This window comes from Electrona antarctica (genome assembly GCF_951216825.1).
Source record: "Electrona antarctica genome assembly, chromosome: 14".
Lineage (NCBI taxonomy): Eukaryota > Metazoa > Chordata > Actinopteri > Myctophiformes > Myctophidae > Electrona > Electrona antarctica.
In genome coordinates this window covers 15,570,365-15,596,750 of record NC_136795.1, presented here as the reverse complement: position 1 = coordinate 15,596,750, position 26,386 = coordinate 15,570,365, and the positions used below count along the sequence as shown (strand labels likewise).

The following is a 26,386-nucleotide window of genomic DNA, read 5'->3' as shown; positions in this document are numbered from 1 at the left end:
ATAGGATATTCACCATTAGGTAATTCATGGTTGTTTCTTTATTTACCCAGGGTAGTAGCTGAGCACCAGTGCTCATTTTCAGCAACGCCCATGCACACACAGGCATCCGGCAACAAGGGCGCACTAACCTTTAGGCCACCACTGCCCCCGTTGTTAAAGATGGGGTTATCAAATACCTTTCTGTAAGCCTACTTTTAGCTTTTTAATGGATGCAATTTGAAAATGTACCCACCATTTTCCAACGCTAGTAAAGAAAGCCTGATAAAAGTATAAAATTCAGTAAATTACCCCCTCAGTTAAGTAATAAATAAACTCAGAGCCTAGTTTAGTATGAATAATTTCACATGTGGTCCCTGCACACTGGACGTTTATCGGATTTTTAGCTGCGTTTTCCCGAAAAATGCGTCCAGTGTGCAACCACCTTAAGGGTAAGTGATGTTTTTCGGTCAAAACAAAAAGGTTTGTGTTAAAATGTTACCACTATATTCTGATAATATTCATATATAGTGTTTAAATGGGTCTTCCTAGCTCCTGCATATTTCTTTGTGTGATTTCACTTGTGAGTTCTCTGGGACTGGGGGCTATTGTAAACTATTTCAACAATGGTTTGACTTCCACACCATGAAGAACAAATCTTCAAAGGAGAGCTACACCCTCAAAGCTGCTCATACTGGTGATATGATGCATCACATTTAACATTTACAGCATCACACACACAAAAAAACATGACAAAGACATCCGCTTGTCATGACAAGATGGCATAGTTTACGTTCAGCCATTATTTAGTAGGAAAGGTTTTCCAGAGGACAAAAGTGCACAGTAAAATCCTCAGATGTTAATTCATCCATTTTGTTTGCACTCAGTTACAAATAACAGGGCTATGAGCTTGTAGACCCCTTCTGGGGGTCCATGACCAAGTACATATACGTTTGAGCACCACTGATATAGCAACATATGTTTTTCAGAACAGTTAATACTGTAATAGTTAATAAAACAGTTAATACTGTATTCTGTTTATTTTTTTATCTTTGGAACACTAATCTACATAATGTGTGTTAATTTACGGGTCCGTTTGGTTCCATTTGTATGCTCTCAGAGTTACAGACCCTTAAGGGTCCACTTGGACAACCTGGTGGTCCCCGGAGTCGACGTTGAGCACCAGCATTTCAGCAGAAAGTTGCATCTATCGCCAACTCATCACATCATAAGGATGGGATATAGGTTGAAAATCTCTTGTGACGTTTTGCTTTTAACACAGACAATTTCACTGTGTAAGTATAATAGAAGACCACTGATTTCTCCTAGTATCAACAAAGAATGGCAGCCTGGCTAGTAAATGGCTGAACTCGGTTGTTTGCTGCTCCGTTGTTGTGTCCACCGTCACACAGCAGTTCCCTCCTCCTCCTGCCTCCGCCTCTCTTGTTCCTGCTTTTCGAAATAGTCTTTACTGAGCAGGACATCCCTCCGTAGCGGCAGGGCAGGCTCCTCGGGTGGCGCGCTGCCGTCTTTGCGCCGCAGAGTGGCTAGCATCATGGCACGGAGAAGGGGAGGGTATGGGACGTAGCGCACAGGCGGCTCAGGGAGTGGCTCAAAGTCTGTGAATTGCTGCTCTTCGTGTTTAGGCACCAGTCGCCAGTCGTGGTACATGACCTTCTCCACCTCTTTGGCCTCACTCTCCTGTTTTCCTATCAAAGTGCCCAGTTAGGGAAGAGGGTTAGCACAGGCACTTGTTGCCAGGGAATGTGTAATTGTGTATGTGTTTACTCTGTAATGCTACAACATGATTTGAGAATGAATCTAAGGTGTAACATTTTCAATGAAGTTGAAATGCCTTAAATTAATAAAGTTAAATAGAATCTCCAACTATTACCTTTATAGGTAAGGAATCCCCATGCTGTGCCATGGTCCATTTTCTAAGAGCAAAGAACAGAGCAAAAGAGTCACATGCACACATTTTTCATTTACTCATCATAAATCCATATCTAAGAGTTAAATTAACACTCAGGGTTATTACAGTGTGTATATTGGGGCCCTAGAGATTTAAAAGAAAATGGTATCAAATGAGGGTCCGTGGCCAGTTTGTATATCAAACGGAGTGTCCGTACACTGGATCAAGGTCCAAAAGTATTATTTCAGTTACATGCTACCATCCACGGTGGCCCACTGACAGAACTGATGACATCACTGAGCAGTGGTCTCCTGGTCACCTCAGTACAGTGAGCACATCCACTAAAGACCAGCCTGTCTGTCTGTCTGCAAAGAAAACATTGGCTGAGGGAGTTTATATAGACCTCTGTCCCCCTCTAGTGACCATTCGTAAACACGGTCACATTTTTTTTTAGAAACATACCCTCTGTTGATAAAATAATCCAAATGTCAATCCTTAACTTCACTAAAACTATGCCTAAACCTAACCTTAAGGCTAACCTCACAAACACTATGCATTTAATTTACTATATTTTCAGGCCTTCAAATCTAAGAAAAATATTTAGAGATGGGGGGTCGGCAGCCAAATACATAAAATTACATTGATATAGCAACATAAGCTTTTCAGAAAACTGTTAAGCCCTAACCACACGCCATGCAATGATGCAACATGCAACTCCATGCAACTACTTGCAACCATTATTCCCAATGGCAGTTGCAAGGAGTTGCATTGGTGTGGTTTGTTGCAAGGAGTTGCAACTTGCAAATAGTTGCAAGGAGTTGCAGCTGGTGTGGTTTGGGCCTTAGGATTGAGAAAGCATTTGTAGAATGGGCCATAGGTCTTAATGGGTTAAGATAGTCACCTCTGCAGTGTAGTCCACTTTGACTTTGGTGATCTTCCAGTAGCTGGGCTCCGTGTGGTCTGCCAGCCAGGATTTGCGTGTGAAGAGGCGACCCACTCCAAAGAGCCTAAGACCTGCAAGTAGGTGTTCAATAGTTCACGAAACTAAATATATTTAATCAATTATAAAAATACAATTTTCAATAATTTTGTAAAGTAACCGATTAATGGATGATTGTTGTTTTTGGGCATATCATATACAAATATCTTACATAGTGAAAATATCAGATCTACAAGCTCACCGGACAATTTTCCAACAGTTCAGAAACTCTCCTACCAGTGATATCGATGGGGAATCTAATCTATGAAGCCAATATAATCTGCAAACTTTCTATTCCTGACCAGTTGGCATGCTATGGCCATAGTTCTCATTACAACTACAAATCAAAATAATAAATGTGTTCGGGAAAAAAGAAAGAAATCGGCCTAACGATGATGTCACTGGTAGGCATGTTTTCTGAAGTGTCCACAGCCTTCCTCTGAGAAACGGAGAAAAGTAGAAAAATGGTATGGGACCATTTTACCATGACCAATTATATGAAGATGGGTTGAAAATGGATGAAGTTGTTATTTTATGGAAAGCATAACCACTAAGAGAATAAGCGCTGGTCACATCCCTACCTGCAAGAAGGGAGAAGAGGCGGTTCTCCTTGCGCACATCCTCCCAGGCCATCACAGGAAGCATCTTCCCAGTGAGAGGACGTCTCATGGTCTCATAGTCCAGGGCGTACTTCTCAGAGTCCCGAGGCTTGTTCTTCAGCGCACGATGCGCCCGCACCCTGGCGGCAAACGCCGCTATCAAACGGAGGCGCTTCTTTTTAACCATCGTTGCTGTATCCTGCAAGTCGTGTTGTGATGGGGAAAATGTGTTAACCACTTAACCCCTTTAAGACCTGAGGCTGATTCTACAAATGTCTTCTAAATTCAGTTCTGAAACAACCTATGTTGCTTATATATATATCGTTGCTGTCGGGGCAGAAACCTTTATCTCCATATTTTAACATTTTGTGGGTCTTTTTGGAAATGACTGCCCTACTAGATCACAATACATCTTCACACAAAAGCAACAAAAGTAGCAGATCTGCAAACTCAAAATGCATTGTGAAACGGCATGTATTGAGCTTGTAGATCTTCTAATTTTACTACCTCTTAATCTTAATCCTGAAAAGTTTGGGTTTGAATGGGTTAAACCCTCTATTCTTTGTTGAGGGGACTGAAGTTACAACTGTCGCAAGCTTGTCAGAAATATCCTGACACATGAAAGGGCCTCTCTTGTTGAGAGCTGGTCAAAGCACTTGAAGGTTGAATACGAATATAGCCTTGAGAAGTGGGCATCAGGGAGATAGGCGAGGAGCGGAGGAAATAATGCTTGCATCTGAAGTCAAGGGTAATGACCACTGTTTATATAGAGCTTGGTTGGATGCTTGTCACGATGCCGATGCCAGTCGGCTGGCTTCTTGTCATGACACCGATGCCAGTCGGCTAAATCAATATATGGACGCATACATTGGCATGATGTCAGCACTAAATGTCTGTCAGTATCTGGTCCATATATAGGGTTTGTGATGTCAGACTTGGATATTGTCAGGAATCTTCATATGGAGTAAAAAATATTCAGTGGCGAACTATCAAATACCCATAATGACGTAAAGGTGAGTGAAAGCCTTCATTACAAGTTCATTAGTCTTTTTTTGCCCCAATCCCAGAATAGGTATATCTCGGACATGGGCCGGGCCCCACTCTTTTTTGATCCATCATGTGGTCAGGCTGGGCTAGACGTGATCAATTGAGTTGATCAAAAACAACCATTATTAACCATTATTGTTAGCTGTGTTTCTCCCCAATGTCTTTAGATAGTCATATTTGTAATTTATCCTATTCAATCATTCTTTGTAAGGTTTTATTGTTAGATTATTTACTTATTCTATGCTTGGAAATTGGAATATTCTAATTGGCAGCTCCAGTTCATAATAACTTAAGACATAAAAGCAATGGTGGCTACTCTAGCACATAACTGATGACGGTTTAGCCATGGGAAACGGGCCGCTGATTATGTGCCTGGAAAAGGTTGCCCAGTTGTTCATACGGAACAAGTGCGATACTTCAACATTTGTAATTCATTGATTCATAAAGAATGAAGATAAGTGAGCATCCTCCCCATCATGCTCCACGGGCACGGTGAATCAGTCTGTCGGAGTCTTTTATAAAACACCGCTAGCTCTGGTCCATAGCCTTACTGCAACACCGCAATTCCCTAGGCTAGGACCTAGGTGTCGACGCTTCCCTGGGGTAATTACACTGTGTGGTATGACTGACATGTACACAACAAAATAAAGTAAAACATTGGTTATATTTATACCTGGAATTATGGTGCTATGCAAGAATCTGATTCCACTTGACCTCCGGATTGCACACGACTCACAACTTCCGCTTACTGGTGCTTCGGGCAAAGTGTTCCGAGTGGAATCGATTTATTTGTTTTTTGTTCCGCTTAGGTTTGATTGTATTAAATTACAATATACATTTCAAGCACAACTCAATACAAAACTGTTAACTGTGGTGTGAAGCATACTGTACATTAGCTCTGGTCCATAGCTCTAATGTGTTGCATTTAACGCATTAGAGCTATGGACCAGAGCCAACTGTACATCTCCCTCGAAATAAAGCTTAAATAATGGTTCCTCCTAAGACTTTTACTCAAAACAAGGCTTATTTAGAATAATTCCACATCACAGCTGTGTTTTTAAGCCTCTCATTTCAATTAATATACAGTGTATTCATATTAGTAGGCTACCATGACAGTTGCCCTACTACTGTATAACTGCTGTGCTGTAAATGTTGAATTGCTCAGATGGTACATTGTTGTTGACTGACTGTATGTTATCTATATAGCCACAGTACATATACTGATCTATCAATCTATCTATAAAGAATGTCTGTAGACAGCCATATGGTTGTGCATATTTGACCGGTTTTATTTTCAGAAGGCCATGCTTTAAGTATACAGAAAAAGAGAATAAAGGCCTACACATACAGTATTAACATGACAGAGTACAGAAGAACCATAGATTTTCCTATTTACAGTAAGTATATCAGTAAGCTAAAAGTGCTTGAATGCATAAGTGACCAAAAAATATACAGCAAAAAAATTAAATATAAAATATCTGTTAAAACTACCAGCCACCCCTTTGTTACTTGGCTGTTAAAACGCTGGATTTGTAGGAGAGTGGCTCCCACTTTGCAAATCACAGTGCAAACAAATAGTCTAACCTAAAATTGGCAGAACTAATAGCATGTACTGTAACCATCTCGTCAAGAATAGAAAATAACAAATTGCTTATATTGTCGGGTGGAAACCTTGCATGTCCAAAAGTTATTTTCAGGAAACGGAAATGAGAACCTGTGTTCCAATTGCCACAAGCTCTTGTTGATACTTTATTTGTTAAATAAAACCAAGACAGACTTAACCACTTTCAACATGGCATCCCTATTTTGGACATTTTAGGCAAAAAAACAATCTTAAAAGATATAGCAAAAATAGCCAACCTACAAGCTCTTGTTAATCAGCTTTTTGCACTACATTTGCAAGACAAAGTATAAAATAGGGCATTAATTTATGGGAAAAAAAGATTAAATAGGTTTCTGCGTTATGGTTAATACTTGCCCCCCTTCATGGAGACCTGTCTTTATAATGACCTATGATACTGCTTCTTCAGTAGTTGTTACACCCATCTGAAATCTGTTTCTCACAAAATGCTTGCATGATGCATAACATTGTATAGAAAATGAAATCTTGGGTCAAACTGGATTTTCTAAACTCTTGACTGATTCTCCTTTGCCTTGGATCAGTGCCACTGCCACTTCAGTTCATCAAAGAGGACAATAAATGTTATCTGTGGTTCCCACTGCCAGACGTAGTAAAACTACAGTATCTTGCACACAAGGACAGAACGAATGGTTTGCAAATACCATTTTACACATTTAGTGGCTCCAACAGCAGCAACCCACCGACTGCTCTGCTCCGAGCCAAGATTACCACAGTAAAATCAGAATTGCTAGCTTAACTCAGTGTAGAAACTGAAACCTAAGTGTACAATTTACACTTGCAGGGTTAAATTAACATTTTGTATCTTACTGTGTAGGACAGGCGACGAATGGAATACAATACGGCCTCAACAGAATAGAAAGAGTCAAATGGTTCTTGACATGGACCTTCTTTTTTTTTTAACCGTGTAATCTCATCTTGGTTCCAACAAAGAAATGACAAAAACAAAAACAACAGATAAGGCATAACACAATGGCTTTCTTATAAGTAGATTACAATCTTAGTTCACATATAAATACTTGATTGTTTCATGTATATGACTTAACAAAGCTTAATTGAATAACAGTAGTTCTCAAAGTGGGGTCCAGGGGCCTCAGGTTCCTTGAGGGGGTTCTAAATGGACCCTGACCGGTCTGTAACTGAGTGTGTGCAAAGTAGAACCACATTTTGTACACTCTCAAAGAGTTATGGGGGAATAAAAAATAGCTAGTATCAGGGGTTAGCAGTGGCTTTTGTGTATTCATACGACTGGGACTCTGGCTACAGCATAGTAACAAAGCAGATTTTTGGAGTGAGTTTTACTTTTTAATCCAACTCAGTGGTTCTCAAACGTTTTTAATTTCAAGGGTCCCTGGACCCCACTTTGAGAACCACTGCTCTAACTTCTCAAGTGGAGGAAAACAAGAAAAACTCTGATAAATAGGTGTAAACACTAAACACTGGCTGCAGATGACATATCTAGCATTTTAAGACCAGTCACAATACAATACTCTCAGTTGGAGAGGGAAACAAGACGGTAGGCATTGTACTGAAATTAAATCAATCTCCTTGTAATATTTCTAGAGATACTCACCCATTCCGAGTGCCAGAAAAGTGTCAAGAGAAGGTGCTGGGGACAAATCAACAGAATACGATTTGACAGGATGCATCTTGTTTTTTGTTTCAGTTGCATGTAACAGATTTTGTATCTAGGGCTGCAACAATCCATTACTTTCTAAATGATAATTCTTTAGATGAATTGATAGTGTGTTTACAAATACATAAATCTATTAACCACTTATTTTAATCACATTTTATACTCAGTCGCACAACAGTGTTGCACAAAAGTATTGACAATAAAGCTTACAATGCGTAATTATAAAACATTAATAAGGTTTCTCCTATAATGACATGGCCAAAATAGGGATCCATTGACAATTGATAATTTTATTATTGTATGATTATCACTATTTCTTCAGAATGGATTAAATTGATTAGTTCGATTAAACTGTTGCAACCCAACTGATATCCATGCTTAGCAACGCATAAGTACACATACAGAACGTATGAAAGCTGTGTGGATCACGGTTTGATATACATACCGTATGTAAGCTGTGTGGATCATGGTTTGATTAAGCTGCTAGCATTGTGGGTGACATCAATACACACAATTTCCAGACAAGATGAGCACACTCAATAGTCAATACTCAATATGTGAGACATACATACCCTTTTATATATAATATTTTATGTGCGCTGAAATTTGGAGATGTGTCTAATTGGTGACACACTGCAAAATCCAATTGACCACATCATCGGCAAGTGGTCTAGTTTTTTTTTCTTTCACAACTTTTGCATCACAGCTATTCATATAGTTTTGTTTTCTGTGAAGTTTTGATGTTCCAAATTAACAATTATGTAGCTTTATCACCATGTAATATTTGCATTCTGGTTGGGTATAATCATGACAGTTTAGAAATATATATTTTCAGGCGAATTCACCACACGATAAAAACACCCCTGGTGTGTAATGAACACTCAGGATTTTGCTGTGCATTTAATGGCTGATGTGTAACTTCTAGCCACTAGAGGGCGCTTGTATTCACTTGCTGAACACACGTTAACATTTCTATGCTACTGTAATAGCATGAGAGATAACCTGGGAAAAGCTACAGGCAATGTTTCAGTGTAATCGTCAAAGGTCTGAGATCCATATGGGGCCACGCCATCATTACGGCCAATATCTGCATTTCCTGCAGATTTTCCCAGATTATTTTATGCTAGCACTGTACAAATGTCATGTACTATAGTTGTTTTTAAGTTTTAGGTGTGCTTGTGCTGAACAGCACAATCACCCTCTAGACAGAAATGACATGTATTGCACCTTTAACAGTAGCAGGCTGTCAACACTAGAATGAGTGCGTTTTGGGCAGAGTGAAATGTGGCAGTCTGTGAGACGAGGTGTCGGTCAGAGTGGCAGTCATGTCCAACGACATCTCTTTCTCCGGCAGGCCTCGGGGTCCGACTCGGTACAGCCCTCGGAGTCGCTCTCGGAGGAGGAGGGTCCGGCCAGTGCGGGAATAAGGGAGTGTGAGGGCTGCTCAGGCCCCTCCTCTGTGCTGCCGTTATTGAGACTGAGCACCCAGCCCAGCTTGTTTTGCAGCAACTGGCGAAGCCCCGGTGGCAGGGGTAACACGCCAAGAGTGTCCGTACAGTCAGGCAGAAGTTGACGCAGGCGGGCACAGCACAAGTACTGCAAGGAGGTGGGTGCAAAGCAGGACCGGATCACCTTCATGCTGCTTTTAGCTGCCGTGGAGCATGCCATGGGGTAGAACTTCTTATTTTGCAGCTCGGTGGTGGCGACACCTGACATGAGAAAACACCTTTAATTCCCTCTAATTTCAATTGCCTGATGGGGTGAAATTTACTCTAAACTGGTTTTGCTCAGAGAAGATCATTCTCGGTTTGGTAAGAACGAGAGGTCAATCCCACATTTTCTCTTGAACTGGAGCATCGGTGAGTGGCATCATTTCACAGGTCAGGCAATTTATTTTTTCCACAAACTGGTGTGGCCGCACACTAGATAATATAAAAACTAGATACTAGATAAAAGCTGCCGATACTGCCTAAAATGCTGCGAGTATGCCAGTCTATGACAATCTGATTAAATGGTTATAAAGCTTTACAACAATCATGCATTATGTATTGCCTTTACTGACCATGGTGATCAAACCAGTACTCATCCCGTTACAGTACTAACCTATAGACTTGCGATTCTTGAAGAATGTAAGTGTGCCATGCCAGGTGTCTAGATGTACTCCAATGATGGAGCCCTGGCCAAATCGCGAAGAAAAGTTTGTCTTGTCTCCTTTGTGATGCAACAACCCTGGAGAGAAGTGAACAACTACTGAGGATATGCAGTGTAAACCGTCAAATCATTAGCATTGGTGAACCTCTCTGAACTAAACCTTCAATGCTTTGTGAAAACAAACAGTCATAGTTCTTACCAGTGTAAGAAAGACCCCAGCTGTCTTCATCCTTTCCCAGCAGGCTACAGAAGGTATGTCTGTACTTGTCTAGGTTGACGTCAGAAGTGCCAATGCCGACCATCTACATAAAAACAGAATACAAGCCATTTCAAAACCTGGACTAAACATCTATTCACACGCTTAGCAATTGCATTAACAATTTACACTGACCATCCCCTGTATCGCTACTTTGACCTCATCCCATCTGGTCGAAGATACAGAACCTTGAAGTGGGAAAGGTTTGTTTTAGCAGGAATTTTGTCCCCCCTGGTTTTCTGTGTACAGTGGGGACCAGACCTCATGTATCGTGTGATATGTTGTTTTGTTCTACATGGTTGGTTATGTGTTGCTTTTGAAAAGACTGAAGACAAATATGGGGGGGGGACACGACACACACAATAGGGTGCATGCGTTTGGTCCGACGTACTAAAAGTGCTAGTCATGAGTCCTACACGATTTACAATTTAGGCATTTAGCAGACGCTCTTAATCCAGAGCGATTTACATTAAGCAAGAACAAAAAAGCATGGGAATACATCACATATATAAAATGCATTTATCAGCTTAACATGCGTAAGCTAAGAACGTAACTAGAACATATCTATATAATGACACTATACATATAAACTATACATATATACTATACATGACATGCTATACACACTATACCAAAAACCCAACCCTAAACCTAACCTCACAGGAAGCCACGGGTTAGTTTTAACCGTGGCATCTCGGGAGCTACCGGTTAGTTTTAACACGCCACGGGTTAGTTGTAACCTGCCACCGGTTAGTCTTAACCTGCACGCATGTCGGGAGCCACGGGTGAGTTACCCGCAGAATGGGTTAGTCTTAATCGCATTGTCGAACTAATGCCTGTTGGACTGTTAGTTATGTCTAACCAACGTATGAACCCCGGGACAAGAACGATTATTATTATTGTTCTACACACAGCTTTCTTGAGAATCGTACATAACATGTCAAAAGACTAGAAGGACTTCAGGTATGTATCCTTACCATGTCTGTCCCGTACACCGGGGATGTCATCTTGATTTCCCAGAAGTGCTGTCCCTCGGCCAGCTCCTTGGAACCACGGATAGCTGCTGTACCACAGCTGTAGTCGGTGTGAAAGTTGACTTTGCGACTCTCGCAGGTTAGAAGTGTTGCGGCGGATCGACTGTTGGTGTCCCAGACCCAGTCAAAGTCTAAAACATTAGAGGGAATTTGTGAGCACAAACACTATTTCTTTTTTTAAAACAAAGGTGAGATGTCACTGAAACACAGTGGTTGTCCAGTACCTTGATCATCCTCTCCACAGTGGCAGTCTTTAAGACGGCCAAAGCCCCGCTGCCCCGTAACACTTACGATCCTGTAGGTGCTCTCAACCTGGGCGTTACAGCTACAGTATGACTCCCCTGTAACAGGCACCGCACTGGGGACTGGAGGGACCACTACTGCTGGGTACTCTGCCTCCGAATCTGAGTCACTATACTTGAATAACAAAAGAGATAAGCAAAAAGAATAAAAACATTTTTACATTTAAAGTCTTGGTGAAATGGCTTTTTCGGTCAGTTTATTTTGAAGTTTCAGTGTGAAACTTGGTCTCAATCTGGTCCCAACCAATTTGAAGGTCCCTGGTGGACAAAATAACTAGTGCTTGGGTGCCACGTGATCAGGGGGATTTTTTACTATGAAGCCGTCCTGGTTGTCGCCATCTTGGATGCTAACACTCACTGTGTAATTTTTGAGTGGTGCAACAAATCCAAGGAACAGCAATGTCTCTATGTTTAGAGTACCAACAGGGGGCGCTGTTGCACCACTCACTTCAGACTGGTCTGATTTTTATTTTTTATTATGGTTGCTGTTTTCAAATAGCTGATGTCTATAATGAGGAACATTACCTTCCAATGTATGAATGAATGGACCATTGTAAGGACATTGTAAAGTGTGAAAAGAGAGCAACGACATGCAAACCCCCAACCCAAGTTTGGGCAGGTTCTGAGAGACGAACAGTATATGGAACAAAATAAAATGCGACGGATGCTTTTTATTGCACCAGAATGATCTGTGTCAGACAATGGTTGCTCTCTGTTTTCCCCTTGCAAAATTGGCAACACTGGTCCTTACCTGTAAGCGCTCATAACCCCATTCTTCACTTTGGGAGGCCAAGACCAGTGCCCGGGCATCAGCATCCCGTCTTATTCCACTCCACACATATCGCCACGCTCGGCTATTCCTGCTCCGCCTGGACATGGCATCAGCAGAATTTACACCTGTGGAGGAACCCTGGTTGTCAGTCTGAGAATACTCTCAATACAACTGCCTCCTAACATGAGGTGAACATGTTGAGGCAAAGAGGTTCAACTGCAGCAGTGGTTCTTTAACTCACCGTTTCCCAAACAGTTGGCGGGTCAAATGTCATGGTTTGTGAGTAAATATACGCTTTATTAATTTTCATTTTGTTTAAAAAAAACGAAAAGAAAAAATTACCCCACCCCCAACAAAAAACTAAAGATTTCATGAATTAAAAACACATTCAGATATTTCTCTAGATAATTTCATAAATAAATGCCAGAAATCAAAGAAATTCCATAAAGTTGTGGTGAAAATAGCCAATTTACAAGCTCACGGCATGCTGAGCATCTGCTATTATCAGTTATCACTAGTTCGCTGGGACACATCAATTTTCTCTTTTGGGTCTCAAGCGGAAAGTAACTCTTTTATGAGTTAAAGCAGTGGTTCCCAAACGTATGGAAAAATGCATACAAATTCGGGGGCCACGAATTTGTATGCATTTGGTCGTAGATCACATCTGAAAATATTTTGTGGCTGACACATTAAATGTGTTGTTAAAATGTTTCAAAAAATGTCACATTTCTTTCAATACGTTTTAAATAATTTAGAAGCTTACATCACATCATGAAGCTTAGCTTATATATAGGATTTTAAGTGGTCATATTGTTATTTATATTATTATTAACACATTTTGCTGGGGTCCCCGGAACCCCCTCACTCAAGGATCCTTGGGGGTTCCCACCCACCACCCACCTTGAAAACCACTGATGATTTGCAGTGGTGTTTTAGTAAGAGAAACACCCATTGCCCACATTCTGCTCTGATGACTTTATAAGACAAGTAGAAAGATACTAGGAATTTGCCGAGACAATCCAGGAAGCCTTGCAAACAATATACGTTTATTCTGGCAATAAAACAATGTTCAAATGACGGTTTGGATACGGCTCCTCAAGATATGCCTATAACTAAGTACATAATCATAAAGAAAAGGAAAGAAGCATCACTTGTTTTTAATTATATTATAAACAAGGTACAGTTAACAGTTGTGGTCTAATAAATGATAGCTCTGGTCCTAGTCTAATGGATGATGCATGCATTATTCACCATCTGATCTTCTGTTCTTTATAGCATGCTCAATGTTGATAGAGAAGCCATTACCAATCTGTAAATACATAGTCTGTCTTTTAGGTTGGGTTAAGTAAACTGGGTTAGCTAGATTTGAGCTAAATTAGCAGTAGCAAGATGTTTAGCTTGGTGCAGAGCTAGCTAGCAAACTACTCCCAAAGCAAGGTCAGAAACCCAAGTTCCATTCACGTCAGCAAGCACAAACATAACTCTTTGTAGCAGCTATGTTCGCACTGGATACAAATGAGCAGCATCACAATATTCAGTGACAAACGGGCTATCTATGCATTGCATACACAACCCCAGTAACGCTACTAAACGTTAGCCATCGGATAGCTAACAGGAAGTGGTCTTCTTCAGGCTAGTTAGCTTCACAAGCTAACTAACTACTAGCTACTGCTACCGTATCAGTGTCGCTGTTAGCACTAACTTGGTTTTTACGTGCCTGTTGTTGTTTAACCAATTGATGTGGCGTTACGGTGCGTGTGAGGCCTTTTGAACTCCGGACTCGGTATCAAAGTTGTTGTCAATAAACTCCACAGCACGACAAGTCGACTTGCTTGCTAGCAGCAAAAACTAGTGCTACGCGCCCTATATATTCGTCGTATGACGTTGCCTACGAGTCAGAGCAGTTGAGCAGCTGCCTACAGCACTTCTAGGTTTTGTTTAGCTATATTGGTACATACTGATACTGGTAGCTTGTTGTACTTTATTTTTTATATTAAAGCTCAAGGACAGGTTTTGGTAAATGCATGTTCATATAGCACTTCAGCAGAAGAAAAAAAAGTCTATTTCGCCTAAAAATGAAGCACAGGAGAATGCAGAACCGTGATTTCAAATGTACCTTCTACTATTCAGGAGTGTGAATCATTGCTCAGGCTGCTCTCCTTCATAGCCGTTTAAGTAGCCGCAATTTGCAACTCTAGATTTTTGAGTGGTGCCTATAGACAGCTATGTGTGTCCCTGGGTCTGTCCGAGCACGAAAATAGCGTTAGGCCTATAGCGTTTGTTCAGCACCAAGTGTCACTGTTGCACAGCCTAACACACAGGCCAGGGAGGAGGGCTTGTACAGTACAGTACAGTACAGTACAGTACAGTACAGTACAGTACAGTACAGTACAGTACAGTACAGTACAGTACAGCACCACTCACTTCAGACTAACCTCGCCTCACCAGACTTTCCACCACCTCGACTTCAGACAGGTCTGATTTTTTATAAATAATGGGATGAATCTAGATTTGCAATACCCTCCATTGACATCCCATCCCATTGATCCAAATTGCATTTCCCATCTGCTTATATTAAACGACGTTAAACTCACCAACATTGCAGCTGTAGGGAAAGCTTGAATTATCCTCTTTCAAACTGCAAAGCGTTTGTTTCATAAAAGTCCACTGTAGGCATGTCATATCAGCTACTTTCTGTCAAGAAATTCTTTAAGTGTTGGTTTGGAAGCGCTTGTCACTGAACGGCCCTCATGTGTACCTGTTTCAAATTTTCACATAATGGAGGCAGCCGTTAAAGAAAACGAGTGCTTCCAAAATACCATGTAAATTATAGTTTTCTGAACAGTCTGTGCCTCTGTGGAGCCAATATTTCACTGCACATACGACATACCTGTATGAGTAATTTAGTATATGCTTATGCTACAAGTTTTATTATATATATTGAACAATTAAATATTAAAGTATGAAAAGTTCAAAGGTCCAGGGACCAGTCATCAACTTTATTTGATTTTAAACTTAACTTCAATACATCCACCATAACAATATGGAAAAAGAAAATTATATGTTGACAATAACTCAAAGCCAATTTTTGAAATATAGGCTATAGAATAGGCTACAGATGTAAAATAGGCTTCAAAACAAGAACCAATGGGATTTACATTGCCAGGTGAAAATGAAACTCTGGTGTAATATAATTTAATTTGGTGCCACTTAAGTCTAGATAGCTTGGCCACGTCAACTTATCGTATTTATTTATTTAATCGATGACCAAAGTGCAGTACAGAGACCGAGCCATTTATGGAGACCACCGTTTCAGCACCATGGATAGCACTCGCATCAGCCTAGCTCTAGTCACAAGTCTATGAGAAAACACATTTTGTTGTGGTAACAAGTCAATTTATTCTTTCACATTTACTTTAAGTATACTATTAGGCAGTATTGATGTCAGTAAAACAGCAACAGATTTGTAACCATAAGAGTTCCATTTCAAATCAATTAACCAGCAGGAAATATCTGGAGCTGTGTACAGCATGCATGTGACAATACAGTACATTGACCTACAGCTGTCACGATTATGACATTTTACTTGACGATTAACTGTCATACAAATAATTGCGGTTAACGATTTAATTGTGACTTGTAGGCTAGATATGACAAAAAAAACTTGAATACACAAAGAAATGACTGACAATGACCAATAATCAAAATCAATGTACGAACAAACAATAGTGCCTCGTATTATGGTCAAATTACACCATATTTAATATTTTATACTCAAAATCTGTGGAAATAGCTGGTCTACAAACTTTGTGTCTGTTGTGTACATGATCACACCAACAGAACTCACCGTCAAGAATGGATTTGTTTTTCACATTCAAATAAAAACTTAAGAACATTGAGCTTCTGGAGTAGGTTGAGATTTATTTGGAAATCTGACAGGCATGGCTGAACAGTGAGCTCTCAACTTAAAACGAAATCAAGACGGCAGCACTACAGGTAAACGCTACTAGTGTTTTGGAGAATGTCATATATTAAACACGTATTCACTTGCACGCATTGTACACTTTCAGGACACACACACACACACACACACACACACACACACACACACACACACACACACACACACACACACACACACACACACACACACACACACACACACACACACACACACACACACACACACACACACACACACACACACACACACACACACACACACACCCTATTTCAACATCTGGATGTCAGTGACATCCCTCCTGTAAATACCACACGTGACATCCAGAGGAACTCCAAGCACTTTGAACAATAACCCACAGTGCAATTCATCTAACTATACACAAATCATGTATATATATTTATATATATTTATATTATGTATGTATATAGGGAATTCAGTAAACCATATTCCATTTAAACACTTTCATTAACAATTCAAAAACGTCAGTTTTCATAAATAGTGAAAAAACAAAAAACAGTTATGCCTCAACTGTTCCTCACCATTATAATTTGAAAATGTTGCCCACCCACCTAATTAAATAAAAATGTGCATTTGTCAGTTTCTTACTGACGCTAACAGTATTAACCAAAAATTACCAACAAAAACATAGGGAGGGGAAAAGGGTGGACAGGAGGGGTAAACGCTGATATTCACACTCACAGCACAGACGGGTTACTACATACACAAGGGGAAGGAACTCTGGACCACTGTACAGGTTAAGATCACACGACAATCATGGAGACGGTTCCACACTTCATCCCAAAACAACCCATGTAACACATCTCCACGCACCCACTCCTCTGCATACACAACACCTGACACAACGGGATGGCTTTGAACAATATGGAAGACCACATCTGTTGAGAAATCAGGAGCCGACTTAACAACCATACCATTATGGCCATCCTATCCTGTCAGAAATGCAGGTGTCACAGAATACGGTGAAAGTCTCCTATTTTGTTCTTGCCGCTTTGAGGTGGAATGGATGAGATGGCGCTGAATCGTCGGGCGCTTATTTGGTGGAGAGGATGAGGGCCACGATGAGGCCGTACAGTCCCAAGACTTCGGCGAAGATGAGAATCAGGATCATACCCACGAACAACCGGGGCTGCTGGGCCGTGCCCCTCACGCCAGCGTCACCCACAATGCCGATGGCAAATCCAGCTGCCAGACCACTGAGGCCCACACTCAGACCAGCACCGAGGTGGAGGAAACTCCTGTTGGAAAACAAAGCAGATTATTCATCAACACACAGCAAACAATAATTGTCCCACACTCAGCTGGAGTGGTTCTTGTTTACTTGGTTAGACTAGCGCTCCGAACGGCTTGTCATGGCAGCTTGGTTACAACCGAAACGGACTTCCTCTTCAAAATAAGAGCCACTTGTAATGATTAGTCAACACAAGTTTTATTTTATCTACTTACAGGATGTAGATAAACATTTGTAGTACGTGACACCAGAGCTCGTAATGGGACTTGCGTCTACATTTTGACGAGTGCCTGGTAGTGGCTGTAATGCAGCGGAATGTTGTTTCAGGATACTTAGGAAGTAAATTCCTGTCCCAGCGGCCCCAGCTCTTTGTACGCAAAAGCGCCTCCATGCCTTTGATCAACAATGCAGGCGCATTGGTGCACCAGTTATTTGCAGCCCTGTATATAACTGTAACTCATACTAGACTCTTGGAGTGTTACATGCTCGTTCTCCTTTTCAAAGTGAACATTGGCAGTTCTCAGACTGGATTCAACACATTAAGAGTTAGTTAATTAATTCAAATGTCTTTGAGCTGCTGATGTGCGCCACTAGTAGTAGCAGCAGACGACTTTCTTTGGACACTGTTCATCTTAATTGTAGGGCAGGCTGTCTGCTGCGTTCAAGTAGGCTACTGATGTCAGCTGTGCTATACAGCAGGGGTTCCCAACCTTTCGATTACCACGGACCGGTTGACAGTTCATAAAATGTTCGCGGACCGGGACCAGCATGTGGTGGGGGGGGTCGGATGCAGTGACGACGCATCTTCATGCTACCGAGTCAACTTTCCACCGCTGTTTGGAAAATCCTGGTGACGCAAGGTTATAGATTCATGGCCGTTCCCTTCTTGAGTACCAGTGGCAAATATGCCGCACACCGGCAAAGCTCTCCGTCTACTGAGCAATCTTCGTTCCTACTCTCACCTATGGTCATGACCGAAAGAAAGAATAAGGTCGCAAATTATTTTTCTCTGACGTGTGGCTGGCATCTCCCTTAGAGATAGGGTGAGAAGTTCAGTCACGCGAGAGAAACTTGGAGTAGAGTCGCTGCTTCTTCGCCTGGAAAGGAGCTGAGGTGAGGTGGTTCGGGCATCTGGTTAGGATGCCTCTCGAGCGTCTCCCTAGGGAGGTCCTCGAGGCACATCCCACTGGGAGGAGACCCCAGGGCAGACCATGGCGCAGATGGAGGGATTGCATCGACTCACTGGTCTAGGTATCTGGTTAGTTTGTCCAAGGCTTGTGATAAGCGTTGCAGGAATGTTCATTTGTATATGACCTCATGCGATGTTTAACCACATGTAACATCAAGTATTTTAAAAAGCCCAATTAGCCCTTCGCCAAGTCCCTCCCCAACCCGTCCTTATTCAATAGGCACGTTAGCAGCGAGGAGAAAGGGCAAGCCGTCCTTCTCTCCCATCTTAAATGACGGGATTTCTCCATATAAATAATCGATAATTTCAGTAGCAAGAGCTCCAAAATGTCTTCTAAATCTAGTCAACAAGGCCTGCAGTAGGCCACTGGACAAATGCGCATGACATTTTTTCAATAAACTAGAAATACGAGGAAATGACAGGGAGAAACAGTATCCAACAATCAACTTTAACAAGGTCCAACGGGAGTTTTCATGTTGCACAGTAGTCATTAGTATTATTGCCATCACCTGGGTGGGTCAGTCATGTAACTTTCCCGACGTTAAGCTGTGTATGTGTTCAACAACAGAAAAAATTCAGGCTGGTCGTTGGCTCGTTGCCCTGTTCAAAACTGCTACACTGAAGCCAGTGTAGAATAGAATAGAATGGATAGACGTGGTCGAATGAGGAGACCCTCATCGAAATGGTCAGACGAGCACATTAATTAATTACTTAAGGAAACGCATAAAAACACTGCAGTGTACAGAATATTCTGTCTCTCTGTCTCACTGTGTGTGACTGTGGGGATCCGAGTGGGGACTTTCTTTATCTTGTTTAAATATAAATAGCCTACTTCAAAATTAAATGCATAGCTCAGCATGATCTAAAAACAGAAGCCAACATGGCATATGCATAATTTGATATGATGACCGGATCATCTATGGGAGTACATAATCATATTATAAAGCATTGTAGCTTTGGCTTGAATATAAGACTACGTTTTGTTTTTTTTTCAATGGAAATATCCTAGAAAAAAGGGTCGTATTATAATTGGGGACTAGACTATTTGACATTCAATGTTCTTTTTCCACAAATGAGTCTTGAAAAATGGGGGTTGTCTTATAATCAGAGTCGCCTTATATTCGGCACAATATTAATTTTTGCGCTCCCGTCTCCGCTGTGACTCCGCAATGTGCCCAAGAGAGCGTGGGCGCACGCACGCACACACGGTCCAGTCCCCGTCTCCCCAACGAAACACTGCATTCACGTTACCCTCACTTTACGCCCTAACTATTACTCAATGTATAATTGTAACACCCTAGATTTCACTGTGTAGTTTATGAATTGAACACATTGAAATTCCCTGCTGTGGTTGACAGCACAGTGTGAACGCAAACACAGCAAATTAAATATGCAAGATGCAACTCCACCCTGCAATCGCATCAAGTTTACCGAAGTAGAGGTGAGAAGAATGCGACCTTACTTGTAGAGGGTGAGTCTTTCTGAGATGTTGTTTGCTATGAGCACCGCCACCACCAGCCCGTAGATGGCGATGATACCAGCCATGACCACAGGGATGATAGACTTCATGATGAGTTCTGGTCGCATCACAGACATGGCAGCAATACCCGTGCCACTCTTGGCTGTTCCATATGCTGCCCCCAATGCTGGAAATACAAGAATGTGTAGAGAATGTCATCTGAATACAACCAAGTCAAGGAGTTTCAATGCTTTAAAACATGTAGGCCAACACCCGTGTTGATTTATATCATCTATGGGAAGTTATTGCTTCATTTATTGTAGAGACTAGAGAAATAGACAAGACAATTAGGCAGAGAGAGGAGGAAGGACATCATGCACAACATTATGCAACCAGAATCAAATCAGGCATGTTGCAATTTGCAAACATGTGCTAACGTATCCGGATCACAGTGGTTCTCAAACATTTTCATGTCAAGAACCCCAAATGTATATGTATTTGGTCACAGAGCCCCGTTTGAGATTTCTGGTTTTATTTAATTCCAAAACATTAAAGATTTTTCAAAAAAATATAATAGAACTACAAGCTTGTGACTGAGTTTGTAGATTGAATTGAATTAGTGTTTTAACCCTATATATTAACTTCCTGTCACTGCCAGTTCCTACTGTCTGGGGAAGAGGTTACAATGGTTTATTTTGTTTAAATGTGTCTATTCCATGTATTGTGCCCGGGAGCCCCCTTGAAAACAAGGGGTTTATGCTCCACTTACATTTTATAATATGTCCAAGTCTCGTTACCAAGGCCACAATATCAAGGCTCCAAAGCGTGGCCTGCCTATCGATATCATGTGAGAATGTTTTAAACAAACACTTGCTTCTCTTTATGACACTTACTCTGAAATTGCCGTTGGCTGTGTTATTTTTTCCAATCGAACAATAAGAAAAACCCATCAGACTGTGTGCTAAACCCTTAAACTTGTATTGATTGATTCTCCATTTATAACTCTGAATGTGCCCTTTACTTTACTGTGAATCACTTGCGGTGTCAATGACTTTCTTCAGCCAAATGTTTCACTTTATTTGATGTCAATTTCCACAAATGAAAATACTCAAGTTAATGCAGATAATTTGTAGTGTTTGCATGTACATATTGATGCATATCACAAATTCCACATGGGATTTATTTGGTTAAGAGGTCAAGATAAGAATTCAGAGCTGAGCAGTGAGCAAGTTCAATGAATCCAATTAGCCACTATAGGCAGTGTGTTCAGAGCCAATTGATCTGAATTTGATCTGAAATGAAAAACAGTAGCTAACAATTTGAAAATCTGTGCGAGTAGTTTTTCTTATGAAATTAAATATTAAAAAATGTTAAAATCAGTCATGTCAGTTAAATCTTTTTTTTATTTTTATCCCAGGATTTTGTAACCCATTTTTTTACCCGTGTCAACTATCTAATGTGATCCTGGGCTCACAACATCCGCCAACCTGGGGAGAGCAACGGACTTGAACTCATGCTTCCTTCATGCATGAGTGTCCAAGTCGCTCCTTTACATCCGACAGGGGGGAGTTTCCCTGGTTGGAAGTAGCGCGTGGAAGGAACACGTTATTCCAACCATAGATATTTAAAAAATAGATGCCTCATTGGCTGCTGCAGTTCGTTGGACCTAGCCATGTGTGTTGACTGGAGGGCAGAAGAATTTACACTGGTACGCCGGAAGAGTGGACGGCACACTACGTCACGCTTTTCCGAACATGGAGTGTGACACACACTCATGCTTCCGCGGGGCTTCGCAAGGAATCTCTGGAATTTTTTGCCCTCCCTTGAGCACACCCGCTCCAAACCTTTATGTCTATGATTCCAATTGATTGATTGATTTAAAAATGTATTAACAGTTTGCAGAATTACAGTACATTTCAAGCACAAACTCAATACAAAGGCAACCAGTTCCTTTCCCCTCCATCAGGCGCCGGCTGGCCAGGGGGAGGCAGTTTAGAGACCAAGATTACTGCATGTTTTTGGGGAATATTTTGATGCGTGTCATAATAAAACGTAATTGATATGGAACACTGTCACTGGCTATCAAGAAAATTAAAACATGGCACTGTCTGCATGTACAAAAAGTTGCAGAGCACTGATGAAAAGAAAGTTGAAACCGACTTGATTTGAAACAAGGCCTTTGTGTACCATTGGTTTTGTGAATGCAATTTATGGCTTGTACACACTGCACGATATTTGCTCCGATTATGCTGTCGGGGACCATTTTTGGCCGACAAAACTCCTGATCGGACGCAAGATCGGGGTTTGATCGCCAAGGTTTTGCTCGCTGTGTGTGAAAGGCTCTGCGAGAAGATATAGCACCGATAAAAGCGCTCGCCGACGCCTTCCCGAGCATTTCTGAATATCTAGCAGGTTTGATATTTGGCTCTCTCACCAACTGGTTTGTGACCGCGTCCCGAGAAGGCCTGTATTACAGCCAATGAGAGCACAGGACACTGTCTGTCTGTCGACTGTATCGATAGATGATCAGATGAAAATATATATAACCTTTATTCCTTGGGTAAATCCGTGTCGTACAAATTGTTAGCTATTAGCCCAATGTTGTGTGCGACCTTCACTTAATGCGGGCCGCATTAAGTGAAGGTGGGGGCCACATGTGGCCCCCAAGCCGGTTAATATCAACTGGCGGCCACATGTGGCCCCCAGTTGATATTAACCTGTGGGTCGCACGTGCGTGAAATGTCTAAATGAATTGGAATAAAAAACAAATGATGTAGCCTATATGTATCGGGTCTGGATCGCATCTTGGTGACCTCTTGCAGTGTGTGATGCCTATCAATCGTTTAGTGTGAAAGCCACACAGATATGACAGTCGATTTAAAAAAAAAAAAGACTCCTGTAGTGTGAAATGCATAACGATCTCATGACTTGCCGACAACTTATAAACCCCTACAGTCTGTAGGGGCCATTATGCAATCTTGTTCTGTTGCTATCGAGTTATAGAGCGTACCAAAATCTCCTTGAGGGGGCGTATTTTTTCTTTCCATTCTGGTGTTGGCTCAGTGTCTCTTGGTGACGTACACGTTTTTACAAACTATAGGAACAGTATGCATGATTGTGACAGTGACACGATATTAATACTTTTGGCCGATATCTGATAACCGAAGCTTTTTTTTTTGTACCATTTTGCATGCCAAAATCAATCAATCAATTCCAATATTGCAAGTTTACATTAGGGTTTACCTTAAACCTGTTCTATACAATAACTGATTCTGGGTGCAGAATCGCAGATGACTTTTAAACAGTGTATTTTTATTACCTGATTAAGGCCACTGATACAAATATTAGTTCAAACAACTTAAATGTAGTAAAGATGTAACATTTGACTAAACATTTTAAACTATTTAGCTACTAGCTTTTATTTATCTATGGGTTTTGTTTTTTTAAAGCTTCCACGGATAACACTGATTGAATCAATAGCCAATCATTACAAAAGGTTTTCTCAGGATCAGGAACAAATATTGGCTAAAAATAGTGATCATTTTGCCAAAACAGATTTTACTGAATAGATATTGCATTTCAAAGTAAATATCAACCAATACCAATATGAGCAATGCATTGTGCTTCCTAACCAGTTAACTGGACCAAAACAGACAAGCTGCAACACAAGTCTTTCAAATCAATTTCTTACATGTAACTGCATGTTCTGCAAAGACTGCAATCTGTTTGTGTACACGTACACACACACACACACGCACACCACAGAGCTCCTCCCAGCCTGCTGTTACTTCAGGCTTTGCGTTAGGTATTATCAACAGACGTACCTAGCTAGCACGGTTGTGTCTCTGAGAGACATGAGCTTGTAGATCAGCTCTTTTTGACAAGCGCCTCGTTTGATGGACGTGACGTCAATGGCAGCGTCGTCATGCCCCCCAACCCCCAATCGGCATGGCCTCTCCTCCTCAACACTTTCTCATCTTCTCAATCTCTACATATTTTTTTGCCTACTGATGAAATATGATTCGTTTTGCAGTAAGTGCACTGCTTAAACTGAAACATTAAACTGAGGAAACAGAAAATTAAATTATGATTTAATTTGTATTTATTTTATAAACCACAATTTTATTTTTCCTTCTTCTCTATAATGCCATGATATTCAGCAAATCACCTGGCGACCCGCCCATTATTTGGCGACCCCTGGGGTGTCGCGACTCCCATGTTGGGAAGCACTGTTCTAGCACACTCACTGACAGGTGTGTGAGCTGCTCACCTCACACACCATCTTCTTCATCATCACCCCCCCCCCCCCCCCCCCCCCACCCCGAAACCTGCTCTGTCTCACGAATCACTATTCATTCATTTTACCAGGCTTTCCCGATACGTATTATAGACATATGCATAGTATAATATACACGTACTAATAATACACATCTATGTAGCGCGGAAGGCCAGAAACAGAAGAGGAATTAACGGTTGTTGATGATTATAATTACCGCTGAACACCATGGCCGCAGTGGCACCCATCACGGCGAAGAACGGGGAGTATTCGGGGCTCTCGGATGAAGACATTCTTGCACGGTTCGATTGCTTGTTTCTTTTTCCCCTGTGTGGGAGGAGGAGGACGGGCTCTGGTCTGGAGCTGCAGAAGATGGTTGATCTGATGTTGGATGTGTGTGTGTATGTGAGCAGGGCAGGCTTGTGTGGTGATCAGAGCAGAGCAGAGGGCAGTCAGAACAAGAACGCCGGTGCAGCAGCAGAGGAAAATGGCGAAATGGAAAAAGTCACGTGACTCACGTCTTGGAAGCGTCCATTCTGTTGACAGGGGGGGAGGGGCATGGGGAGGGAGGGGGTGCTCTTGTTTTTGTGCCTTTTGTATTTATTGTATTCGAATTATCATCTTATAATGATCAATTCTTGTCGGCGAGTTCATTTTGGGGTATCGTCACATAAATCAGCGGGGTTATTTTCCAAATGAAGAATTGTGTACATTATGTGTTGTTCTTGTTGTGGTATGTTCTGCTGCAAGTCCACTCACTGCCTGCAGTTTCAATGTTTCATTGTTAATACTTAGTAACAACTTCTGTGTGTGTGTGTGTGTGTGTGTGTGTGTGTGTGTGTGTGTGTGTGTGTGTGTGTGTGTGTGTGTGTCAAATATAAAGTGTGTTATTTACAAATAGCATTTATTATAACAAAATAATACTGTATTTTGTCATTTCAGCTCAGTTCTCTCTCTATGACATTTAGAAGTTCAAAATCATGTCTGCAGAAGATGAGAAATGAAAACACATCTTTTAGTCATTCTGTAAGCATTTGTCACCACTGACCTATTCTGAGAATAACTTAAAAATAGAAGATCTACAAGCTCACAGTTGAACTAGGCTTTGGGAGCTTGTAGATCGGCTATTTTCGGAAAAGTGTGGTGTACAGAGGGAAAGAAGAACAGAAGTACAGAGTGAAAGGTCAAGTTTAAGTAAGTATTGACGGTTTAAGTGGTTAAATGTCTGAGAATACACATTAACATGAATCCAACACAACGCTTGACAGTGCTGTCAAACAAACAAGTCTATGATGAAGAGATGTATGAAATCTATGAAAAGGTTTAATCTGCAACACAATGTTATACAGTGGGGGTCTCTGCTTCATCTCCCTCACCGGCTAAGGGGTACATTGAAGATCCTAATTTGTAACACTAGATTTGTTTATATTGGAGTGTTGCAAATTGGGGCTATGAAGATCCCTGATCTAGAGGTTCCTGGTATAGGCCTACATGCAGTGACCTACTGTAGGCCAAACGCTGTGTTTCTGGCCCATAAAATCAGAATGTCATAATAATAAGATTATTTTATGAGCAGACTCATTGTCTTCAGCAGATCATCATGCCAAAATCATATGATGACATTTACCAGGAAATAATGTAGGCCAGTGGTCTTCAACAGAGGTTGCTTGGAGTTACGCCTAATATGTATGTGATAGTTTTTTTTTCATGGTATAAGATTGGGGAAAGGCCAAAATGTGAAGCTTATATCTCTACAGAATTGAATTATTTATTTGTAAACCAATATACATTTGATTTATAAATCAATTGTGGTATATCCTTAATACCTTATCAAAGGTGTTAATGTTTTAAAAGCTCTGGTGGTAAAAGCTCTGATGGTAACCTTGCGGTTACCATCCAGCCACTCTACCCTTGAGCCACCGCCGCCCTTGTAAAAGAGTAGAAAT

General features: G+C 41.2%; 3 protein-coding genes across 12 annotated transcripts; all 3 read right to left on the bottom strand.

Annotated features, from left to right (window-relative positions):
* Positions 1–20: 20 nt before the first annotated feature.
* On the bottom strand, positions 21–5,299 carry mrps34 (mitochondrial ribosomal protein S34). The gene is made up of 5 exons (XM_079521592.1): positions 5,187–5,299; positions 3,449–3,665; positions 2,790–2,902; positions 1,871–1,913; positions 21–1,685 (listed from the first exon to the last, which is right to left on the bottom strand). Exons 2-5 carry the CDS (start codon positions 3,651–3,653, stop codon positions 1,381–1,383), a joined length of 666 nt encoding a protein of 221 aa, XP_079377718.1. The 5' UTR covers positions 3,654–3,665; positions 5,187–5,299; the 3' UTR covers positions 21–1,380.
* A 477-nt stretch (positions 5,300–5,776) lies between these two features.
* spsb3a (splA/ryanodine receptor domain and SOCS box containing 3a) lies at positions 5,777–14,992 on the bottom strand. Of its 8 annotated transcripts, XR_013791611.1 has the most exons (8): positions 14,021–14,186; positions 12,283–12,428; positions 11,454–11,646; positions 11,173–11,360; positions 10,139–10,241; positions 9,892–10,017; positions 9,016–9,497; positions 5,777–7,761 (listed from the first exon to the last, which is right to left on the bottom strand). XR_013791611.1 is itself a non-coding variant. In XM_079521279.1 (7 exons), the coding sequence occupies exons 2-7, from the start codon at positions 12,345–12,347 to the stop codon at positions 9,112–9,114; spliced, it is 1,056 nt and encodes a 351-aa protein (XP_079377405.1). In that variant the 5' UTR covers positions 12,348–12,428; positions 14,898–14,992; the 3' UTR covers positions 5,777–9,111. The 8 variants fall into 8 exon arrangements, 7 of the variants coding, with proteins under 7 accessions (XP_079377405.1, XP_079377401.1, XP_079377404.1 ...); XM_079521279.1 differs by lacking the exon at positions 14,021–14,186 and adding an exon at positions 14,898–14,992 and having other exon boundaries at positions 5,777–9,497; positions 11,454–11,641; XM_079521275.1 differs by lacking the exon at positions 14,021–14,186 and adding an exon at positions 14,420–14,558 and having other exon boundaries at positions 5,777–9,497.
* A 1,212-nt stretch (positions 14,993–16,204) lies between these two features.
* On the bottom strand, positions 16,205–24,990 carry atp6v0ca (ATPase H+ transporting V0 subunit ca). 3 transcript variants are annotated; one of them, XR_013791612.1, is made up of 4 exons: positions 24,658–24,990; positions 20,168–20,351; positions 16,473–17,523; positions 16,205–16,366 (listed from the first exon to the last, which is right to left on the bottom strand). XR_013791612.1 is itself a non-coding variant. In XM_079521281.1 (3 exons), exons 1-3 carry the CDS (start codon positions 24,731–24,733, stop codon positions 17,319–17,321), a joined length of 465 nt encoding a protein of 154 aa, XP_079377407.1. In that variant the 5' UTR covers positions 24,734–24,990; the 3' UTR covers positions 16,205–17,318. The 3 variants fall into 3 exon arrangements, 1 of the variants encoding a protein (XP_079377407.1); XR_013791613.1 differs by having other exon boundaries at positions 16,491–17,523; XM_079521281.1 differs by having other exon boundaries at positions 16,205–17,523.
* Between the last annotated feature and the right edge of the window lie 1,396 nt (positions 24,991–26,386).

Bases quoted from the DNA above. Each gene is read 5' to 3' on its own strand.
- mrps34 (XM_079521592.1), bottom strand. From the start codon at position 3,653: ATGGTTAAAAAGAAGCGCCTCCGTTTGATAGCGGCGTTTGCCGCCAGG. The intron at 1,914-2,789 runs GTGACTATCTTA...CTTTGCTCTTAG, and splicing joins AAGTGGACTACACTGCAGAG to AAAATGGACCATGGCACAGC. The intron at 1,686-1,870 runs GTAATAGTTGGA...GCACTTTGATAG, and splicing joins GGGATTCCTTACCTATAAAG to GAAAACAGGAGAGTGAGGCC.
- spsb3a (XM_079521275.1), bottom strand. From the start codon at position 12,408: ATGTCCAGGCGGAGCAGGAATAGCCGAGCGTGGCGATATGTGTGGAGT. The intron at 11,647-12,282 runs GTAAGGACCAGT...TTGTTATTCAAG, and splicing joins GGGGTTATGAGCGCTTACAG to TATAGTGACTCAGATTCGGA. The intron at 10,242-11,172 runs GTAAGGATACAT...GTTTTTATGTAG, and splicing joins CGGTGTACGGGACAGACATG to ATGGTCGGCATTGGCACTTC.
- atp6v0ca (XM_079521281.1), bottom strand. From the start codon at position 24,733: ATGTCTTCATCCGAGAGCCCCGAATACTCCCCGTTCTTCGCCGTGATG. The intron at 20,352-24,657 runs GTAATTATAATC...TTGTATTTCCAG, and splicing joins TGCGGCCATGGTGTTCAGCG to CATTGGGGGCAGCATATGGA. The intron at 17,524-20,167 runs GTAAGGTCGCAT...GTTTTCCAACAG, and splicing joins GAAAGACTCACCCTCTACAA to GAGTTTCCTCCACCTCGGTG.